The sequence below is a fragment of the Chroicocephalus ridibundus genome, chromosome Z, assembly GCF_963924245.1.
Source record: "Chroicocephalus ridibundus chromosome Z, bChrRid1.1, whole genome shotgun sequence".
In the NCBI taxonomy this organism is placed as follows: Eukaryota; Metazoa; Chordata; class Aves; order Charadriiformes; family Laridae; genus Chroicocephalus; species Chroicocephalus ridibundus.
The window spans coordinates 20,563,313-20,582,219 of record NC_086316.1 but is presented as its reverse complement, the minus strand read 5'-3'; the positions used below and the strand labels follow the sequence as shown (position 1 = coordinate 20,582,219).

The 18,907-nt window shown below is 34.6% G+C and overlaps 1 protein-coding gene across 9 annotated transcripts in view; it reads left to right on the top strand.

Moving 5' to 3' along the window:
• CEP120 (centrosomal protein 120) overlaps positions 1-17,396 on the top strand; it is a 40,426-nt gene extending 23,030 nt beyond the window's left edge. For 5 of the 9 annotated variants that reach the window (XM_063320449.1, XM_063320450.1, XM_063320447.1 and 2 more), the window contains 4 exons: positions 2,553-2,675; positions 4,145-4,243; positions 14,411-14,556; positions 15,244-17,396. In XM_063320449.1, coding sequence (XP_063176519.1) covers positions 2,553-2,675; positions 4,145-4,243; positions 14,411-14,556; positions 15,244-15,481 — 606 coding nt within the window. In that variant the 3' untranslated portion in view covers positions 15,482-17,396. The remainder of the gene's footprint in view (positions 1-2,552; positions 2,676-4,144; positions 4,244-14,410; positions 14,557-15,243) is intronic. The other 4 variants (XR_010069107.1, XR_010069105.1, XM_063320448.1 and 1 more) reach the window with 4 other exon arrangements.
• Positions 17,397-18,907: the final 1,511 nt, after the last annotated feature.

Sequence of the window (18,907 nt, the reverse complement as noted above, 5' to 3'; positions counted from 1 at the left end):
TTGAAAAAGTATTTCTATTTTTAGCATTGCAACATCCTGTGGCAGTGAGTTCTAAAATTTAATTATGTGTTGTATGTTTAAAAATTCTTCATTTTAAGCTCATTGCTTAATAATTATGAGGAACACTTTAGTGCCTGTGCTATATACTGTTCCTGATTGCTTAGGTGCCTGTAGTACTGCCTCTTCCAAACACAAACCCCACTATGTTTTGTCTTGCTTTATATGAAGGCCATTCTTTCCTGCTTATAGAATCATAGAATCATAGGGTTGGAAGGGACCTCTGGAGATCATCTAGTCCAGCCCCCCTGCCAGAGCAGACTCACCTAGAGCAGGTTGCACAGGAACGCATCCAGAGGGCTTTGGAATGTCTCCAGAGATGGAGACTCCACCACCTCTCTGGGCAGCCTGTTCCAGTGCTCTGCCACCCTCAAAGTAAAGAAGTTCCTCCTCATGTTTAGGTGGAACTTCCTATGCTCAAGTTTGCGCCCATTACCTCTTGTCCCGTCGCTGGGCATGACTGGGCATATTGGCTGTCTTCCTGTGTGCTGTTCCTGCTGTTTTGAATCTCTCTTATGCTTCAGTGTGAGGTGGTTGTTAGTGCATATTCTGGATAAGACAGCCTTTTTTTTTTTTTTGCATTACTGGGGGTGGTGTGGGGTTTTGTTTCTTTGCTTTGGAGTCTTACTATAGGATGGTTCCCTTTGCTACCAGTTCTGATGAGCCTCTCTTTTTTTTTTTTTTTTTTTTTTACATTTTTGAGTGTGTTTTTTTTGTTTGTGTGTGGTTGGTTTTTTTAACAAGGAATGTCTTGGAGTAAACTATAATAGTTATAAACAATATGCTTTGACTTATGACTTACCTTTTAAGGAGATATGTCAGTACACAATTTTCATACTTGAATTGTAGAGGTTCCCTAATTTTCTAACTTGTTTGGAGATAAACCCCACTATGTGCAAGAGAAGATCCTTGAAGCATCCACCTTGAAGAACATCGCATTTACTTCCTGAATAAGGAAGTTGTGCTTTATTTGTATGATTTCTGCAGTTCCCTAACACTCCACAACCTGAGGTCTCATGAGAAATTCCATTTTTGAAACTGTTTTCAGAACCAAACAAGAAATTAAACATATTGTATAAGTTCTAGGAATAGCTGGCATTTTTCATAGCTAAAGAAAGAAATTACTGTCATTGTCATCACATCTGTATGTCTGCTTAATTATGGAAAAAATTATGAAAATTATGGAAAAACTGTAAAAACTATGAAAAAAGAAATTAGTAAAAATGGAAAGGTGACAAATAATAATATCTCTTGACAAAAGTTGGCTATTGCAGTTGTATATGAAAAGTAACTGCAGTGAACTACATTTTTGTGTGGCTCCTTGGGCAGCATCTTTGCTTTCTTACATCAATTCTGTAAAAATAATAGTTGCAAAAAGTGAAATTTTAGAAGAAAAATAGAGGTGACCCAACGAGGAGATCCAAAGAATTAAAATATTAATGTACTAACAGAAGAAGTTGTAGGCTTTGAAACAGAAATGGATTCTCTGAAGCATTTTCACCTAGTATTCTAAACTGTTTGATACAATTCATCAAAATAGCTAGTTGGACATAAGTGCAAGTGCAGCATTTGGGATCATATTCTGCAATGGAATGTCTCAGTTCCATCAGGTGTACTAAGGGTATTTATAGTTGAATATTACTTAACTGAAGAATGTAAGCTACTCTTAGAAAACATCTTTAAAAAAATCTTAATCTTTTTAATATAGTATAATGGAAAAAAAAAGCCTGTTAAACATCCTGCCCATGGCAGGGGTGTTGGAACTAAATGATCTTTAAGGTCCCTTCCAACCCAAACCATTCTATGATTCTATGACTTGCTTAATTTCTTTGTAGCAAAGTAACTGTGTATTGGCAGTGGTTTTTAAATTGCCCATTTTAAGATGAAAAGCAAAGTGCTCTCTTTATAAAGTCTTCGTGAAACTGTGGAAGTACACAGTGAGGGCGGAGGTACATAGCATTAAGTCATTAGTCACTGACATCTTTCTACTTCAGCCTTTCTTCTAAATCATTATTTGGCTGTACGAAGTATTAGTTGTTTCCTTTTCCAGACATTCCTAAACAAGTTATGCTGGTGAAATTGAGTAAGTAATAAAACTTCATATAGTAGATAACACTGTTGGATTTCTTTAAAAGATGTGTGTAAATCTAAATAGTTTTGTTTTCTGTGTTTCTTCTGCAAGTCATTTTAGAAATGTGAACGGCAATGTTTATAAATCTTTGTCTTCTGAATATGAGGACAGACTTGTTTTCTCTTCCCAGTCCTGAGCAAAGATCCTCTTTAAAATTCTTCCTATTAAAACATTGCTGTATGCCATCATCACAAAATCATTATTTATGAATATGTAACTTTCAGTGTCTGTTTTATATCAGATAATGGACAGTAAGATTTTTGTTCCAGGGACTAAGGAATAACTTAAGTTCTGTAACCTAATTCTTTGTCTGTGAATGGATTTTTCTGTTAACTTACATTACATCTTCATATCTTTAATGTAGCTTTATGAAGCAGAAAATAAGTATAAAACATTGGAGAAGGAGTTCCAGCAATACAAGGAACAGCAAAGTAGCAAACCAGAAATCCAGTTACAATCGGAAATACATCTTCTCACTTTAGAAAAGGTATCTTGGATTTTTCTAGTCTTTAAAAACAGTCACAATGGTCCACTCACTGACAGGAAGATGTAGAATAACCTTGCATGATAGACTGGTTAATTTGTCCATTTTGTATTACTTTTTCCAACAATTTCTTCAGACTTTAAGTATTCAGACACAGTATTAAGGCCAACAGTGACCTTATTTCTATAGAGGAAGCAGTAGTGTTAGCGGCTAAGGCAGGAAAAAAAACCCTAACATATATACTTAAATTGCTGGGGACTGATTTATGCTGGGGACTCTCAGCATTCTGTTTATAAAACTAAATAAAGGTAAAGATTTTCTTGTGAGGATTAACTTGACTGGTATTCCATTATGTGCATTGGGGTTTTAATAAGTATTTCTGAAAAGAGATTTGTTACTTATAAGTGGAGTGGAATCACTGTCATAAGTTGACTTCTTAGAAATCATATGTGCTTTGAGTAGAGGATATTTTGCCTAATTAAAACCACAGATATGGGCATTTTATGCTCAGAAGTGTGAGATTTTGAGTCAAATTGTTGACCAAATAAGCTGGAAAAAAATTAAACCAGGCTTCTTGACACAAAATGCACACACAGTGATATAGTCAATGTGCATGTTGCTGTATGTTTGAATAACTTGTAATAACACAAGCAAATGATTCAAAATATGTTTCTGTCTCTACAGACTTCTTAAACTCTTAGCTTAAATATTTTTGGATTTCCCATGTTTGTTAGATAAAAAATAAGTGCTTTAAGATCTTCACAAACTTAACGGTAAATAACTTTTTTGTGTGATTAAAAGAAAATATCACTGCCTCAAAGCTGTTAATTAAAAATACTTAATTTTTCAGATTACTGTGTTCTGTGTGCTTCACAACAGTTTTCATTTGCCTTTTAATACTTACTCTTTGCACAGAATGCAGTGAATTTTTGGTGTGTAACATTTTGTAAAGATTTATTTAGATAGTAAGATCAAAGATTCACACTAGATACGTATATTTTAAAGACTGGTTTGAACAGATACTTGTTTCAGAGAAAAGAATGTAGCACATATCTTCCAGCAGCTGTAGGAAAGAAACTAAATATACACAACTTTTAAAAGCAAGATTTATACATCAGTGTTTCTGTTAAATTACTGCTTATAACCTTACTTTGGAAAAAAAAAAAGCAGGGGGAGGGGGTTTCCTAATTTGAGAATCTTATATTTAAAGGTTGCATCAGCAGATTTAGTGCTAAAAACTAATCTTTTTCTTTTTGTATAGACAGCTATCCAATAAAAATAAGGCTATATTTTAAACAAGAAAATGTTCATGTGCCATAATATTTATGTTATATTATATAACAGCTTCAGATGATGTTGTATATTATACTACATAAACACTTTTCTTAAACCAGACCCTTTGTATATATACATCTTTCAGTGATTGTTACTGCTGTTATTGCTTCAGCTGATATGATTTTAATTGCTTTTAGGTTGAACTTGAAAGAAAGTTAGAGTCAGCTACCAAGTCTAAGCTCCACTACAAACAACAATGGACAAGGGCTTTGAAAGAACTTGCAAGGTTAAAACAGGTATGCAGTTTTCTTTTGTCATATGAGACAACCAAGTTAAGGTAGTGTTGGAAGCTACTTATAATTACTGTTCACTTCTGGCAGTTTTCATTTTATTAGTTTTTGTCTTCACAAAAGTAAAGTTCTGAGCTATGCTTTTTACAAAAGTTAGAACAGCAAAACTGGTTTGAATTTGACATTGAACTCAGGAAAGACCAAGGCTCAGGTCTGCAAAGAAGGTTGGGGTAGGTGAAAGGAGGCATGATTCAAAAAAGGAAAGTTTTATTAATCTTAATGCCAATAATGCTTAATCAGCACTTGCAGAGAAAATATTTTGTTCCTATCCCAAGGATCTTGGTCAGTTACAGTCCTAACAGTGCTGTATGTTAGTTGTAATATGAAGAGTAAAGATGACAAACAAATCGTAGTAATTGCTGAATGCTGTAAAATGGAGTAAACTTGCAGAAAATTTAAACTGGAAATGAAACTTCCTTCTGCTTTTGGAAATCCTAATCTTACATTAATGTGGCATGCTTTTTTTACTGCTGTGTTTTAACAGAGATCGTGTTTGTGTGTATCTATCTATATATGTAGTCACACATGCATGACTTGAAAGCACTCTGTTGAAACTTGCAGTAGTAGCAGCTTCATCCTCACTGAGTCTGTATACCTCTGGGTTTTTTTTGTCATCACCTGTCTTGCATGAATTACAATAAACATTAGCTAAACAGTATACTTGAGAATGGCAAGCATTTCCATTGGCCTTGACAAACAAATTAGTAAATCATTAAGCCCTGTCGCTGAACAAACCTTGATGCAGACATAAAGCTTCAGAATTCAAGTTTAGTAAAAGGCTTTTATTTCCTGTGTTCACACCTACTTCCTCCTTTAGGAAAAATGGGTTTTGGGGTTTTTTTAAGGATCATAGTTCCTACTTCATTCCTTCTGATAGACTGTTCAGTTTTTGAGGAGTAAGAAGTTAAGACTGCCTTGTCCTAAATGATAATTACCTTTTTTTAATCTGTATTTCTCTTTGAAGAAAGTAAATGTGCTGTATACTCGCTATCAATAATTAAAAACTCTCTTTATTTTCTGTCTTCAAATTGGTCCTTCTTTGCTTAGTGATAAAAGGAGTTATGAATTCTCATCTCCAATTTCCAAAACTTCTGTGCTTGACAAGATGGTAGAAGAAAGAATATAAAACTTATCTCTCTGATTAAGGCTTCTTCAGCAGCCATGAAGTGTCCAGGCTATTTTTTCTTACTGACATATTTAAAAATTCCTGCAGAATAAAAGAGATTGTTGCTTCCCATATTAACACTAGTGTATATCACTATCAGGTTTTTATTATAAATTTTGTCACCATAGGCCTGACAATCTGAATTTAGTAACATATGTAAATGGTTTCAGCTGATGCTCTTGCTGAAAGTCTCAACTGTAAAATAAGTTGGCATGTAGAGTGAATTATGCTACCTAAACCTTTTCTACTACAGAACAAACCCTTTCTAAGTAGTTTCTTGTGGGTTTTATACCCTATGCTTCATCTTATACTTAGTCTATTGATAAAGGATTTAAGTGACTTTAAAGAGCCAAATAAAAGTTGAAGCAGAGATGATCAAAAACCATTTATTGTGTTTTAAATATAAATTTGGAAACTGTTGCTTCAGGAATTCTAGATTTGCTTTAGTTCAGATGATTTGTGCAATTGTGCATAGTTTGACCAATTTCTTGTTTGAATTGGATTAGTACCATGTTAATTTTGCATTGCCTCTGGTGAATAGCCACAGGGCTGTAATCTGTGCCAGTAATTTGTCACACCAAAGCTCTCTAGAGAACTATACAAAACATTTGTGTAGTGAGGATTAGACGCTGAAAGCCATATCTTAGATTGTTAATAAATGTTAATGACAAAACCCAGCTGGTAAGTCTTGGAAATGAGATCTAATGCTTTGTGCCCATTGCCAAAAAAATGTTTAAACAGAGATTTCCATTACTCAAAGGTGACCTAGTACAGTCAATTTGTGAATTAAAGAAGCATAATCTACAGGCTAAGCATTTAGTAAAATGCTCTTCTGATTTGCAACCATAAAAGTCAATGTTTCCTTAATTAAAAAGTTTCCTTTTACTTTGGAACTAGTTCTTAGCACACATCTGTGATGGTTTTATATTTTGCAGAATATGAGATATGCAGTACATAACTGAGACAAGTATGGTCTGTTAATAGAAAATGTTCTACATTTCTCTGTCTAGGGTTTTGAATGCTAAACACAGTGCCAGTGGTAACCAAAAAAAAAAAAAAATCTAAAGTACATGAGGACACATACACATCATGGTTGCCTGTGCTTAACAAAATAACGAAGTTAGTTAATTTAAGCACGGTTTTGTAAAGCTGAGTGAAAATAGACTTCGACCAGCTTACTTTTCTTCTCTCTTTGTTATTTAGTGCAAGTCTATGTTAGTACTTCATTTATTATACCCCTGTTTAGTTTCCCTGTTTTATGAAGACAAAAATGTAAACAGGTTAGCTACCTATCTATTTACCCAGGTAGACTGTAGGCTTCAAAAACTGTCTTTTGAAGTTTGCTGACTGGGAGATCTCAATACTACACAAACGAGACTTCCATGGTTTTTATGTATGTGTGTTCCTTCTGGGAGCAATCCAACCATTCACACAAAATTGCATATGTACTTACAGAGATCTTAGATGCTAAATTCAGTACCTGAGTGCAAGAAACAATGTATCAAAAACAAAAATCAAAACTGGCAGAAATGTTATTTTTTTCAGCTGTGGATAATCTCTGTTATAATCTAGAAAACCAAAATCTGAAAGTGTTCATGCATACATTATTCAGTATTCTGGGAGAAATATTTAAGTCTTTTAATGTGTTTGTGCCCTGCAGATCTGTTAAAACCAGCACTGATGCATTTGTTTAAAACAACAGACCATATTGGCTGGCTGACATTCACTCTGTCTTGTCCAGTGTCTTGCTTATCCACTCAGTAATTAATTTGATTAATTTATAAGTAATTTAGCCAAGGATGGGATGTAAATCTTTGTTTAAAAAAAAAAGCACACACAAAAAAAAAAAACAGTTGGAGGTCCAAGTCTTGGTTAAAAACTGTGTCTTGAAACCATCCAGGCCCTCCTACTGACTTGTCAGCTCTGGGTTATTTTCAGAAAACTTTACTTGAGTTCCTTAGCTTCAATCGTAAGTTTTTCCCACAGACTTGCATGGTATGTGTGAGTGGGAGAGTGAATAGTGGCTGCTATTTAGCCATTGTTTAGTCTAGTGTATGTATGTTTACATCTCCCTTTTGGATTTATAGGCAGCTATGGCAAAATAAAGATTGTGCTTCCTTGATTGAAGAGCCTCTTAACTAGAGCACCTGGTGGCATGCAGGGATTCTTTTATGATCTGATTGCATGCAGGGATTCTTTTATGATCTGATTGCATGCAGGGATTCTTTTATGATCTGATTGTAGTTGAAATTTTGAGGGTTTTTTATTACTGGTTGAATTTTATTTAATGCTGATATTCCTGTAGTACCATAGGTTTCAAAACATGATGGAAGTTGCCACCGTGCAAGCTCCTAAAATGGTAATCCATGTCTCAAGCATTAGAGATGCAAACTAATGAAGAAAAGTAGTAAAACATAGAAGTAAATAATCTGATGACTAGTATGAGGCTTTGTTTGCATTGGATTTGATTTTGTTTATGGGGATGTAAGAGGAGGATGGCAAAATTAGTAAGAGAAAGGAATATTGGTGATAAGTTTCAATAAGGGGGGAAAAGGAAAGAAAATGAGCAAAAGGAGCAGAGTGACTAGCAGTGCTGAGAAAGTAGTGGAGGAGAAGGTACCTGGACTACATAAGAGTATATTGCAAAAATCAGCACATGATACTCCTGGTTGATCCATGGCTGCCTTACTATGGCATAGTGGCTGGTGATAATTAGGTGGTGATGCAAGAGTGAAATTCCCAAGTATTGTGAGTTTCTAGGGCATCTTATCTTCTATCACAAGGTTGCCTTTGGTACAGCAGCTGATGATTCCAGACTGTTTCCTTACCTGAAATTTAAAAATGCAAAATTCTAAAAGTTTAAAAATTGAAATTCTGATAGCTCTTGCTGAGGCTTAAAGCTGGCTGACTGGCTATGATAATGAGCTGGGAATAAATCGTAAATATTCCTTATTTCAGTATATATTATAGGAGCATATTCTCACTGGAAATGTGAAGTATGTCAGAAAAACTTGACTGAGAATTTTAAGCGTGTGAGTATGTATGTATAAACTTGTGTGCACTGAGGTACACTTAAAAATACTTTGTATTCAACTATAACTTAGTTTTTAAGTATACACAGAATAAAACTAGATGTTACAAGTGAGTTTAGAAATGCTAGACTTTGCTTTATTAGTACCATAAATGTGCAGAAGTGTTTTATTAATACTGTTTTTTCATTTTGGAACATCTCACAGTAAATTCTGCTATATTTCAAGTACTACTATATAGTAGCATTCAGTTCCTTCTCTGGTTTTAAAAAAAAAAAGTGCTTGTTGCCCAATGTGTTGTTAAACTGTGATGGAAAAGATTTAATACCTGAATGCCTTTGATAAAGTGGCTTCAGTTTCATCACTGATGAAGATGAAGAAATATTTCATTCTGTCTTATTGTAACAAAAGACAGTCTTTTTATGGTCCCTCAACGTGTAACAAAATTGTACATAAATTAATTGAAAGCCAGCATGCCTCACTTCTTATCAAACAACTGTTGTAAATTCTTTGTGATCTTCTTGTATTGATGGCTTATTAGGAAACGTATTTCTGTTGCTCTGCTATGAATGGTATACATGGATTAAGTTTGCTGTTATGCACCCTACAAATTGTTATGACAAACTTTTAAAGGAGTCAAAGGATAATGTTGGGAAAGACATTTGAAAATCAGAGTACGAAGGGTGTAACTTAAATTACACACAGGATCCATCATAAATGAGTTGACAAAATCACTTCTTACTGGTTCTCATGTCTTCTTTTTTTCCAAGTTGAACTGTCTTAAACTGAATGCTAGGGAAATCTTACCTCTGAAAATGCTGATTTTTATTTTTTAAAATTTAATATTATTGTGCTTAAACGTCATTACCCAGGGTCATGGCATGGAACGCTAAAGAAATTTTAAAGAAAGACTTTCACTGTTACAGGACTAAAATTCATCTCGGTTTTTCCCTTACCCCTCACAAACAAGGAAATGCCAAATATTTGTCATGTTTACATCACAGTTGTATTAGTAATAAAATGAAATTTCTAGCCAGTTTTATCTGAAAGGAAGTCCTGCCCAACATTAACTTGGAGAGAAATGTGCTGATCAGAGTTTTTCTCCTCTGTGGCGAAAAGGAGAACTTAGCACTCTCCATATTCAAACTTACTTCCCTACAAGTCTAGCGATATTATCCTGAGCAATGACCATGCTTACAGGTGACAATGTTTATTTTTTTTAATTTTTTTCATAGACATTTTTCCCAGAGAAAAACAGAAAGGAACAAGAACAGAACAAAGATTCTTCAGGAAAGCCTTGCTTTTCCTACCTCTCTCCTTTGCTTTTGCATAACTTTCTCTTTCATCCTTTTCTTGGTTTTATGAAATATATCACTAAAGATGTTTCTTAACCAAAAAAACTTAAAATTCTGAAACTAACTAGCTCAGTGAGGACATAAAGGACCAAGGTATTAAATGAGAGATCCCTTCTAATCAATAAGAAAGCATTAGCAGTATTCTGTCTTCTTCCTGGTCTGATTGAGCTTAGGACTTTGTTCTGTTAATCTTCAGTATACGTACTTCTTCTAATTATACTTTCATTTTGTTTAAAATGCCTTTTTTGCTGTCAGATTGCCATTGTGAGCGTGTTGCTGAACAGCATGCTGATCAACTGAACAATGCTGATCATTGAACTTTCCTGCCTCAAATAGTAAGGTGTCATCAACTTGTAATGAAACTTGTAGTCCCGAGTGCTTTTTATGGCAAGCGCGCTATTAAGTCTTTCCTCTGAAGCTGCAACTGTAAGATCACTTTCAAGAGCTTTCCTTAGAGATCTGAGTAATACAGTCCAAAAACTGAAGGACTGGATTAGAAGACTTCTATTCAGTGTAGTCACAACTATTTGATGATTTCTATATATTATGTGTCTCACTGTAATCGGTTTCATTAGTAGACAGGGGTGTCATTTTATGCTGATGTGTGAAAGTCTTGCTGTGCTAGTAGTAAGTGCTACTCTGTTTTGCATTACTTTTCCAGTGTTTAGTTTTCAGGTGATGTTTGCCCAATATACCTTCAAATAAAATTCTCTCAGAGTTACTGAGATACACAAATTTGACAGTCTTACATTAATCGCCAGCGTCCCATGACAGTAGCCCTAGTTTAAAATGGGACGATTAGAGCATGAATAACTGAACTGCAGAGCAAGGAGATTTTTTTTCCAAAGTTAATTCTTTCCTTACCATCCGCAACAACGCATTAGACTGAAGCTTGTCATAGCTACAAATCATCATAGGTAGAAAGGCTGGAAAAGCAGATAATGGCAGTTAGAAGTCCTCTCTTCTGTCAAAGATTTAGATTTTTGACATCATCTAGGAGGAAGATGTCAGCCTCATCCTGCACAGTAATGAGGGTTTTTTCCTACAGCTGAGGCAGTTTGCTTGTGTATTTTTATATAATTTATTCTCTGTCCTCCAAGACTCTTACCACTGTTATATAATGTCAACTGGAAAACCAGGTTGTACTAGACAGATAAATTCCAAAGCCAGAACGTGTATATGCAGGCTGTACTGTATCTACTACAGGGATACGTATAGCAAGTTTCTTTAGACTTTTTGTCTAATCAGGAAAAGTAGCTAGTCACCAGGCTGAATTATTGAATTCTTTACCTGTAGGGGCAGACAAGTAGAAATTTCTAGACTTGTTCTACATCTACAGAGCAACAACTCCTATCCTGAGCCTAAATAGAACTTTTCAAAGGAAGTTTAACACACTTAAAATGTCAAGACTCATGTTTGCCTTCAGGTATTAATCTCTTATTTTTTTGTTTCTTAAACACAGCAATATTTTAACTTGCTTTATTTTGAAAAGGATTTAACTTAGGAGAACGAATGAGAGCACCAAGAATAGTGATGGTCTCAAAGAAGTAAATGTTAGCCTGTCTCCATACTTCTAGATTTTGGGTAATTGAGATAATTAGATTTACTGTCTGTTTATTTACTTGTACTAAACTTAAGTTATACTGGTTTTATACCAACCAATTTGAGACTAGATCATGCTCAGCATTTTATCTTACTACCTGCATTTAGCAAAGCAAACAACTCGAGTACTATCTATCAAGTACTACAAACAACTATCAAAATAGTTAAGATAATTCCTTTCCTCCTTGTAGCCCATCATAGACTTGAGATTTGGCTTTACTGTCTGGATTCTGTTGCCTCTCCAGATATTTGGAAACCAGAGAATACTATTGTGATATTCAATGGGACTTTTTTTTTAAAAAAAAAAAAAAAGCACCCTCAGTCTTTTCTTTGTGAAATACTTCAACATTAATGCTTGATCTTTGGCATTTTTTAAAAATACAGATCTCTCTCAATTCAGAACACTCTGTGATTAAGCTCCTAACGTGTCTGATGTATTGCTTAAGTGGTTAATTTCCACTGTTCTAATAACTTCAATCATGTCTCTAGCTGGAATTTACCTAGCTTTGACTTTCAGTCAGAGCTTTTCAGTGGGTGAAAAAAAACAAACTAGCCAACTGATGCGAAATACCAGTCTAGCCCATACAGAGGCCAACAGTAGTTGCACAAGATCCAGAAACCCATCTTGGATATCTTTGAATATCCTCCAGTCCCCTCAGTCAGTTAAGGTCATGTTTAATGGACATCAGGGAATGTATTCTTAATTTGTCTGTTTCCTTTTCAAACTAATTCGTATTTTTGTCCCCATTATATCCTGTGCTTTCACATCCTCTTTTCCTTACTGAATAGTTTTGTTTTGACAGCAAACTGTTTTTTCCAGAATGACTTCCTCTTTTATGAATATATCAAAGAGTAGACTTTTATGGAGTCCAGTGTTACCTTCTTGCTATTATGGAAACAATCAATTGCTATCCTTTCTCTGGTCTTCTAAACCCTGAATAATCAGAGGACTCTTCTCCACAACAGCTTAGTGTTGTGACTGGTTGTAGGTGGTTTTGGAGTGTTTTGTTGGTTTTTTGGGTTTTTTTCTAAGACTAGTTGGAAATGTCACTTTTCTACAAAAGCTGGATCTTTCTTCCTAGTGTACCCATACATCTGGTTAGTTTTGGTTTTACTTATGGTTTCAACCAATTTGGGCACTGTGGAAGTAAGTCCTACTGGTAGTTCCTGGATATTCCTAAGGCCTCTGTTTAAAGGAAGAATAAAATAAAAAATGGGGCAAAAGTTATTCCTGTGGTATCAACACCAATTTTAGTGATGCATTACACATCCAGTTAGTCTTGCGACCTTGTGTTTTAATTTCCTTAGAACTCCTGAAACTTCTTGGATAAATATCAGCTGGCTGTAGTGACTTGTTAATATTTACTAATGTATTTGTAGATTCCTGTGCTAAAACCTATTCTACTTCAGTCTGAGACTGTTCTGCAAACCTGTCCCACATAAAAAGGGTGCCTCTCATATGGGAATGTTCTTCTGCAGTGAACTCTTAATGGGGAAGAAAGAACTATGGCGTTATCTTCCCTGAGTACTTTTTTTTGTGCTTCAGTCATCTATCAGCTGTAGACTCTTTGGCAAGATTCCTGCTTCTGGTTTTGTTCTTAATATGTATCCCTTTAAAAAGTTGTTCTTGAGGCTTTCTGGCCTGTCTCACTGCAATTCGAACATTTAATTTGCCTGGCTGGTGTACTGAATTCAGTATAAAAATAAAGAATTTTGGGGTTACATACATGCTATGACTTCTTGTCAAGTACTTCTCTATTCCATTGCCTGTTCACATCAATAACTAGAGTCTTTGTTTATACCAATTCCTTGTGAAATTCAGATTTTCTTATCACGTATTGATCATCAACAGGGTGTACGTAAGATGCCAGGAACTGAGGTTCAGGAAACTGCCTGACGGTTATTCCAAATATTATTAGGTTGACTGTGTAATGAATATGCTCACACATATCAAACAAAATTATCTTTTTTTTTCACCCCTATAATAAATATAAAACTGATTGTATTAACAATCAGGTGAAAGCAATGTCAAAATTACAAAATTGCACTTCACGATATGTCTAGATCCAGGATGTCTGTGTAACCTTCTGCCTTATTTTTGAACTGCAGGAAGAAATGCCATTTTACCTCAGGTCTTCTGTCTCATTCAGAGTGTAACACTAACTGCATTGAGCTAGTGCACAAGGGAATACAGAAAATGACTGGGAGGAAAACAAGACACTTTAATGTCACACAGTGGTAGCAGACTAAAACCTTAGTTTTGTCACAGTGTCTGCATAGACCTTAAACAACAAAAAAACCAAACTAACAACAACAAAAAACCCCCAACACCCAACAATAAACTTTTTAGAATGCATAGATTAATTGGATTACATCCACAGAGTAAGTTAGCTAAGGTCTTGCACAGAGCTAGACAAATGTAAAAGGAAACCTCACCAGAGTTTTGTTTTCAAGGCTTATTTTTTAACCACATATTGCAATTTCAAAAAGTAGTTTGTGAAGCTTTGACAGTAGGCACTATGGGGCTATTGATGGAAATTTCCTGCAGCTATTTAGCTTTTTTCTGTTCTTTATTTCTCAAAAAGCGCTATAATTTAAAATGCTGTGTAGCGAAGGAATAAATCTCAGTATCTTGAGTAGTTAAACAAGTTTTATGTTTACCAGCTTAAGCCAGAGTTTGTAAAAGGGTTTGTAACTTTTTTGCTATTTTGTTAACGGGGTGTTATCTCTGACTGGGCTTCAGCTGATCCAGCCTGAACAGGTTTACTGCAAAGTCCTGGTCTTACTGTGTTACAGATATCGACAGCAAAGTCAATCTTTTTAACTCCTGCATTTCTAATACTGCTGTAGACTTAATTGTCATGACTTCATTCCTGAAGTTTTGCTCATGTCACTGTATTTAGCACTTTTACATGTAATCATGTGGTCAACTGAGTTACATCTTCACCTCTTCCCACACTAGCGTGAACAAGAAAATGCAATGGCTCACCTTAAAAAGCAGCAACAGGAGCTGGAGCACATGAGGCTACGATATTTGGCAGCAGAAGAAAAAGAGCTGGGGAAAACAGACCGACAAGAGCTGGAGGATATCAGAAATGAACTTAACAGGTATGAAAGCATTTGCAAGATTCCTTTTTTTTTTTTCCCCCCTCTTTTCTTGCTGTCTGCCTCAAGACAGGAGACGGTTCGGTTAAATCAAGATTATTGGCTGTCAGTCCGGTGAAGGAGCACAGTTTTTTGTCCCTGTGGTAAAGATTGCACATTTATAAAATGCAACGATACTGCAGGATAGAAAAATATGTTTAAGGCTATTCTACCCTGGTTTCTGTTATGGTCATAGTTGTACAGCACCAGGGGTTTTTTTTCTATTTTAAACTTTCAGTTCTAGGGATAACTGCTGTGTTAAGAAAAGATGGAGGCATGTGCTATTCATATTTTTAATATATTAAAATTTTAAATCTACCTAATGTTGTCCTCCAAAAGCTGTCTGAGGTAGTTCTGTATGTTGAACCTCTTTAATTTGAGTGCTGTTTGCATTATCAAAATAGGAGCCTTGGTAGCAAATATTATAGTTATGGATGCATATAGAAGAGGTATTGTTAAATTTAAAAATTAACATTTCTTTTACTTATGGTTGTTTTTCTTTAGAGAGGGGACAATTTGTTACCTTTTATAGATTTATTTATATTACTAAGTACTTCAGTAGATAAATAACCTAAAGACTTAATACAAAAATAGTCAGAGTGGTTTTTAATATGGCTCATTGTCTGATTCTTTCCATTTTATCAATATCAGGCTGAAGCAACAAGAAGAGAGAAAGCAATTGCAAGATGTTAGAGATAATTCTGCTGGTAGAGTGGATAGTCTTAATTCTAGAAAATTAAATGAGAACATGGATGATTATCTCTCTCGTTTGATAGAAGAGAGGGATACCCTGTTGAGAACAGGAGTATATAATCATGAGGACCATATTGTAAGTGAACTTGATCGTCAAATCAGAGAAGCTATTGCAAAAAGGAACATCACTAAATAGAAGCATGCAAAAAGTTCTTGCAAAGAGCCAAAATTTCAACAGTGAGTGATTTTTATAAGCCCATTCTACTTTACAAAATACATAAAGGCATGCTTAATTTTGCACACTATTTTTAGCTCTTTTTTGAAGTAAATGTAAGTATTTGCAACATGTGAAGTTAAGCACAGTTGTAAGTTTTATGGGGATAATGACTGTTTTTAAATGTTTTTTATACTCATATGTATATATATGTAAATATATTTATCCTGTACTTTCTTCTGAAATATTTTCTACCTCTTTTTGCATCACCCTGGCTAGGTTTATTTGTAATATTAATAGTAATTCTAAAATTTTTGGTCAATGTCGTCATAATTTCTTTCAATTTCTAAAAAGATCTCTTCAGCTATACTAGGAAGAGTGACGTCAGCTGTTTTCCTGGACAGAACTCTGAATTCTGAATGTTAGCACTGACCAAATGTCACTTTTTTACTAAATCATGAGGTAATGAATTTTTGCTTCTCCAACTGTAGCTAACATAAATAAGTTCTATAGTAGGTTTTGAGTGTGTGTGTGTGAAACTCTCAAACAGTATGAAACTGAATCAATTATTAAGTAACTAGCCTGATTGTACAGGATGAAAATCCCTTTGTTGCAGTAGCAATTTTGCACATAGACCTGTAAAGGTGAACCCAGGGATGTAAAGACCTAGTTCAGCAATATATATGCATTCTTACATCCATCCCTAGTGAAGAAAGATACTTGAAGCACTAATTCAGTGAACTTATATGCTTTAAATTCTGAACACGTACATAAACTAGGAGCTTTTCTAAGTAAAGATGTTTTCCTTGATCAAGACCTAACCACTTTGTGGTTACTTAACATATATTTCAAAGCATATTATCTCATTACCACTTAAATTGTATATAAGGTTTTGTTTGATTGTGGAAGTGTGAACAGGGCACAATGTCAAGATGTTAAATACCAGAAGAGAAATCTACAAGAAATGCTTGTTTGTGCATAATTGCAGTTGAAAAAGTTTTGATTTCCAGCCCTCATTCTGTTTCAGTAATTTTAAAATCATTTGTGTGGATCTAACTACTAAAATTGACATGCATCACTGTCCTTTCAATAGGCATTTTTGTCCATCCTGTAGGCACAAATGTTTCTCTATTTGAATGTCAGGTACTGAAAATGCCTTAGGATTTGTTACTTTTTAAATGAACAAGGATACCAATGCAAAAATCACTTTATTTTTTTAGTACGTAAAATCAGTCAACTGCCATGGACATGGCTGTATACATGTGACCTTCTTGATTTGTATGGTATTAATTATAAAATACTGGTTTTATATTGTATTTGGCTTTGCTTCTACGTGCATTGTTTTTGTTTTTTTTCGCTTCCCTACCATGGGCATATCTTCTGTTAAGTAAAATATTCATTTAGGCTCCTTAGTTTTAAACAAGCTCTATAAACATAGAGATCATATTCTGTGATGTTATCAATACCAGACTTTGTAAGAAATGCTTGTGTAATACATTGCACACTTTACTGTATTTTTTAAATTTAGTGTGCTTAAAGAGATCCCTCTCCACTAGCAAAGCAAATAACACATTCATAAATCTAATAAAAATCCATGAAAAGTAATTTTACCGTTTTTTTACATCATGTCTTTGTCATATCACTGATGCATGTCCAGATGGAATTATGGTAAATTAATCAGGGAGCTTCTGTCTTGACAGGAAAACTTGCTCATGCTGTTTGTCTTCAAATTCTTGCTCACTTGCTGGAAGTGTAATTTCTTCTTCAAACGCTGGAGGGTGCCTTAGACTTAAAGATCACAAAGGATGAGTTGACTAAATTTTTGTAACTGGTGATTTTTTAGAACTGGTATTCTGTGACTTTTCAGGTGTGTTACTTTATTTAATAAAATTCAAATTTTAAGTATTAAGGACTTTGTGTTTATTTTTCAACTATGTATTTGAACAAAAATTTTTGTTTACTATTTCTGCTAATATGACAGTCTTTAGTGCTTGAATCCATAAAATTGACAGGTTCACTTTCAAAGTTAGTTTTAGTTTTTAATTTCTAAGTGAGTCTCTTCCATGGATTGCAAAGAAAATGGCAGTCATGTTGCTGTGGGGTTTAAGAAGAAACTCCTTGGGTGAGTTTCGTTTCTAGTAAATAAAAGTATTGAGTAAAATAAAAGGTAGAACACTTTTTAAAAAGAAAAAAACAAACAAACAAATACATTTATAAGCCTGATAAGTTATTTGGGTCTGTTTTGTCATTTGAAAGATCACTACTTACAAAGTGAGAAGCATTAATTTTGTGATTATTCAAAAACTTCATTGGCATTTTTGTTTTGTTACATACTCATTACTCTTAGTGTTCATTGTTTGTATTAGAATGAGAAAATGAATGATACCTTAGGCTTAATGTTTCAATTTCTTTTTTTCTCCAGTACAATTTGTCTATGTGCTTCAGTCTGAAGTACTCTAGAAACAAAATCTGTATTTGTAGTAGATATCTGTGGCAGAGATGAGCTCAGTATTACTTTTTTTTTTTTTTAAATTATGTTGGGTTCTATTTACCTTTTTATTGACTCAAAAGCATTTTAAATGTTATAGCTATTCAGTGGAAAGACCAAATACCTTTTTTTTTTTTTTAATCAAAAACCTCTTAAAATTTTTATATTAATCTCTCTTCATGGCAAAAGAAATGCCATTTGAAACAGATGCATGAGATAACGAGCTTATTTTAATTTACCCAGCATAAAAAGACTGCTGGAAATGAAACCTGTGTTTATGGGTTCAGTCCTGGTTCTGTATGCCTTAAGAAAGGGGATGGGAAGAGGAGCAACAGCTAAGCCCTCCTGGTGTTCTGGCCAACTCCTGCTATTGATTTTAGTGCACCCAGATTTCACTAGGGAAGTCGATGTAATTATTTCAAAACAAGTACTCTTAGCAATATGTTTCTGTGAGCCCAAATGGCCATAAAAATTAGTAAATGGGAGGCAGGGGGCAGGGGAGCTGTTCTGTGTCGGTTCCATGCCAAATCAGTTCCAGTTTTCATCTGCCTTACGAATCAGGCCCAGAACATGCAGTCAGCTTTGGATAAGGAAACCTGGATTATATCCTGTATTTGTCCAATCCAGTCTTTCAAAGGACAAGCATCAGCCCATCTGAAAATGAGGGCATCTAGAAACACTGTTTCTCAGATAATCTTCAGGCAGACAAGATGTCTCTGTATGTGCTAATTATTATTACAATGGTGGAGAGTTGCTAGTATGAATCTTTACTACCAAGGAGCTGTGTTTAAAGAAGTTTAAAAGTAAGGCAGCAAATCTGGACGTTGTATGTTTATGCACCTTGATACAGTATGGAGCATTAGCTAAGATTTTAAGGACTATTACAAAGAAATGGACCTTTTTCCACTGTTAATTGTTAG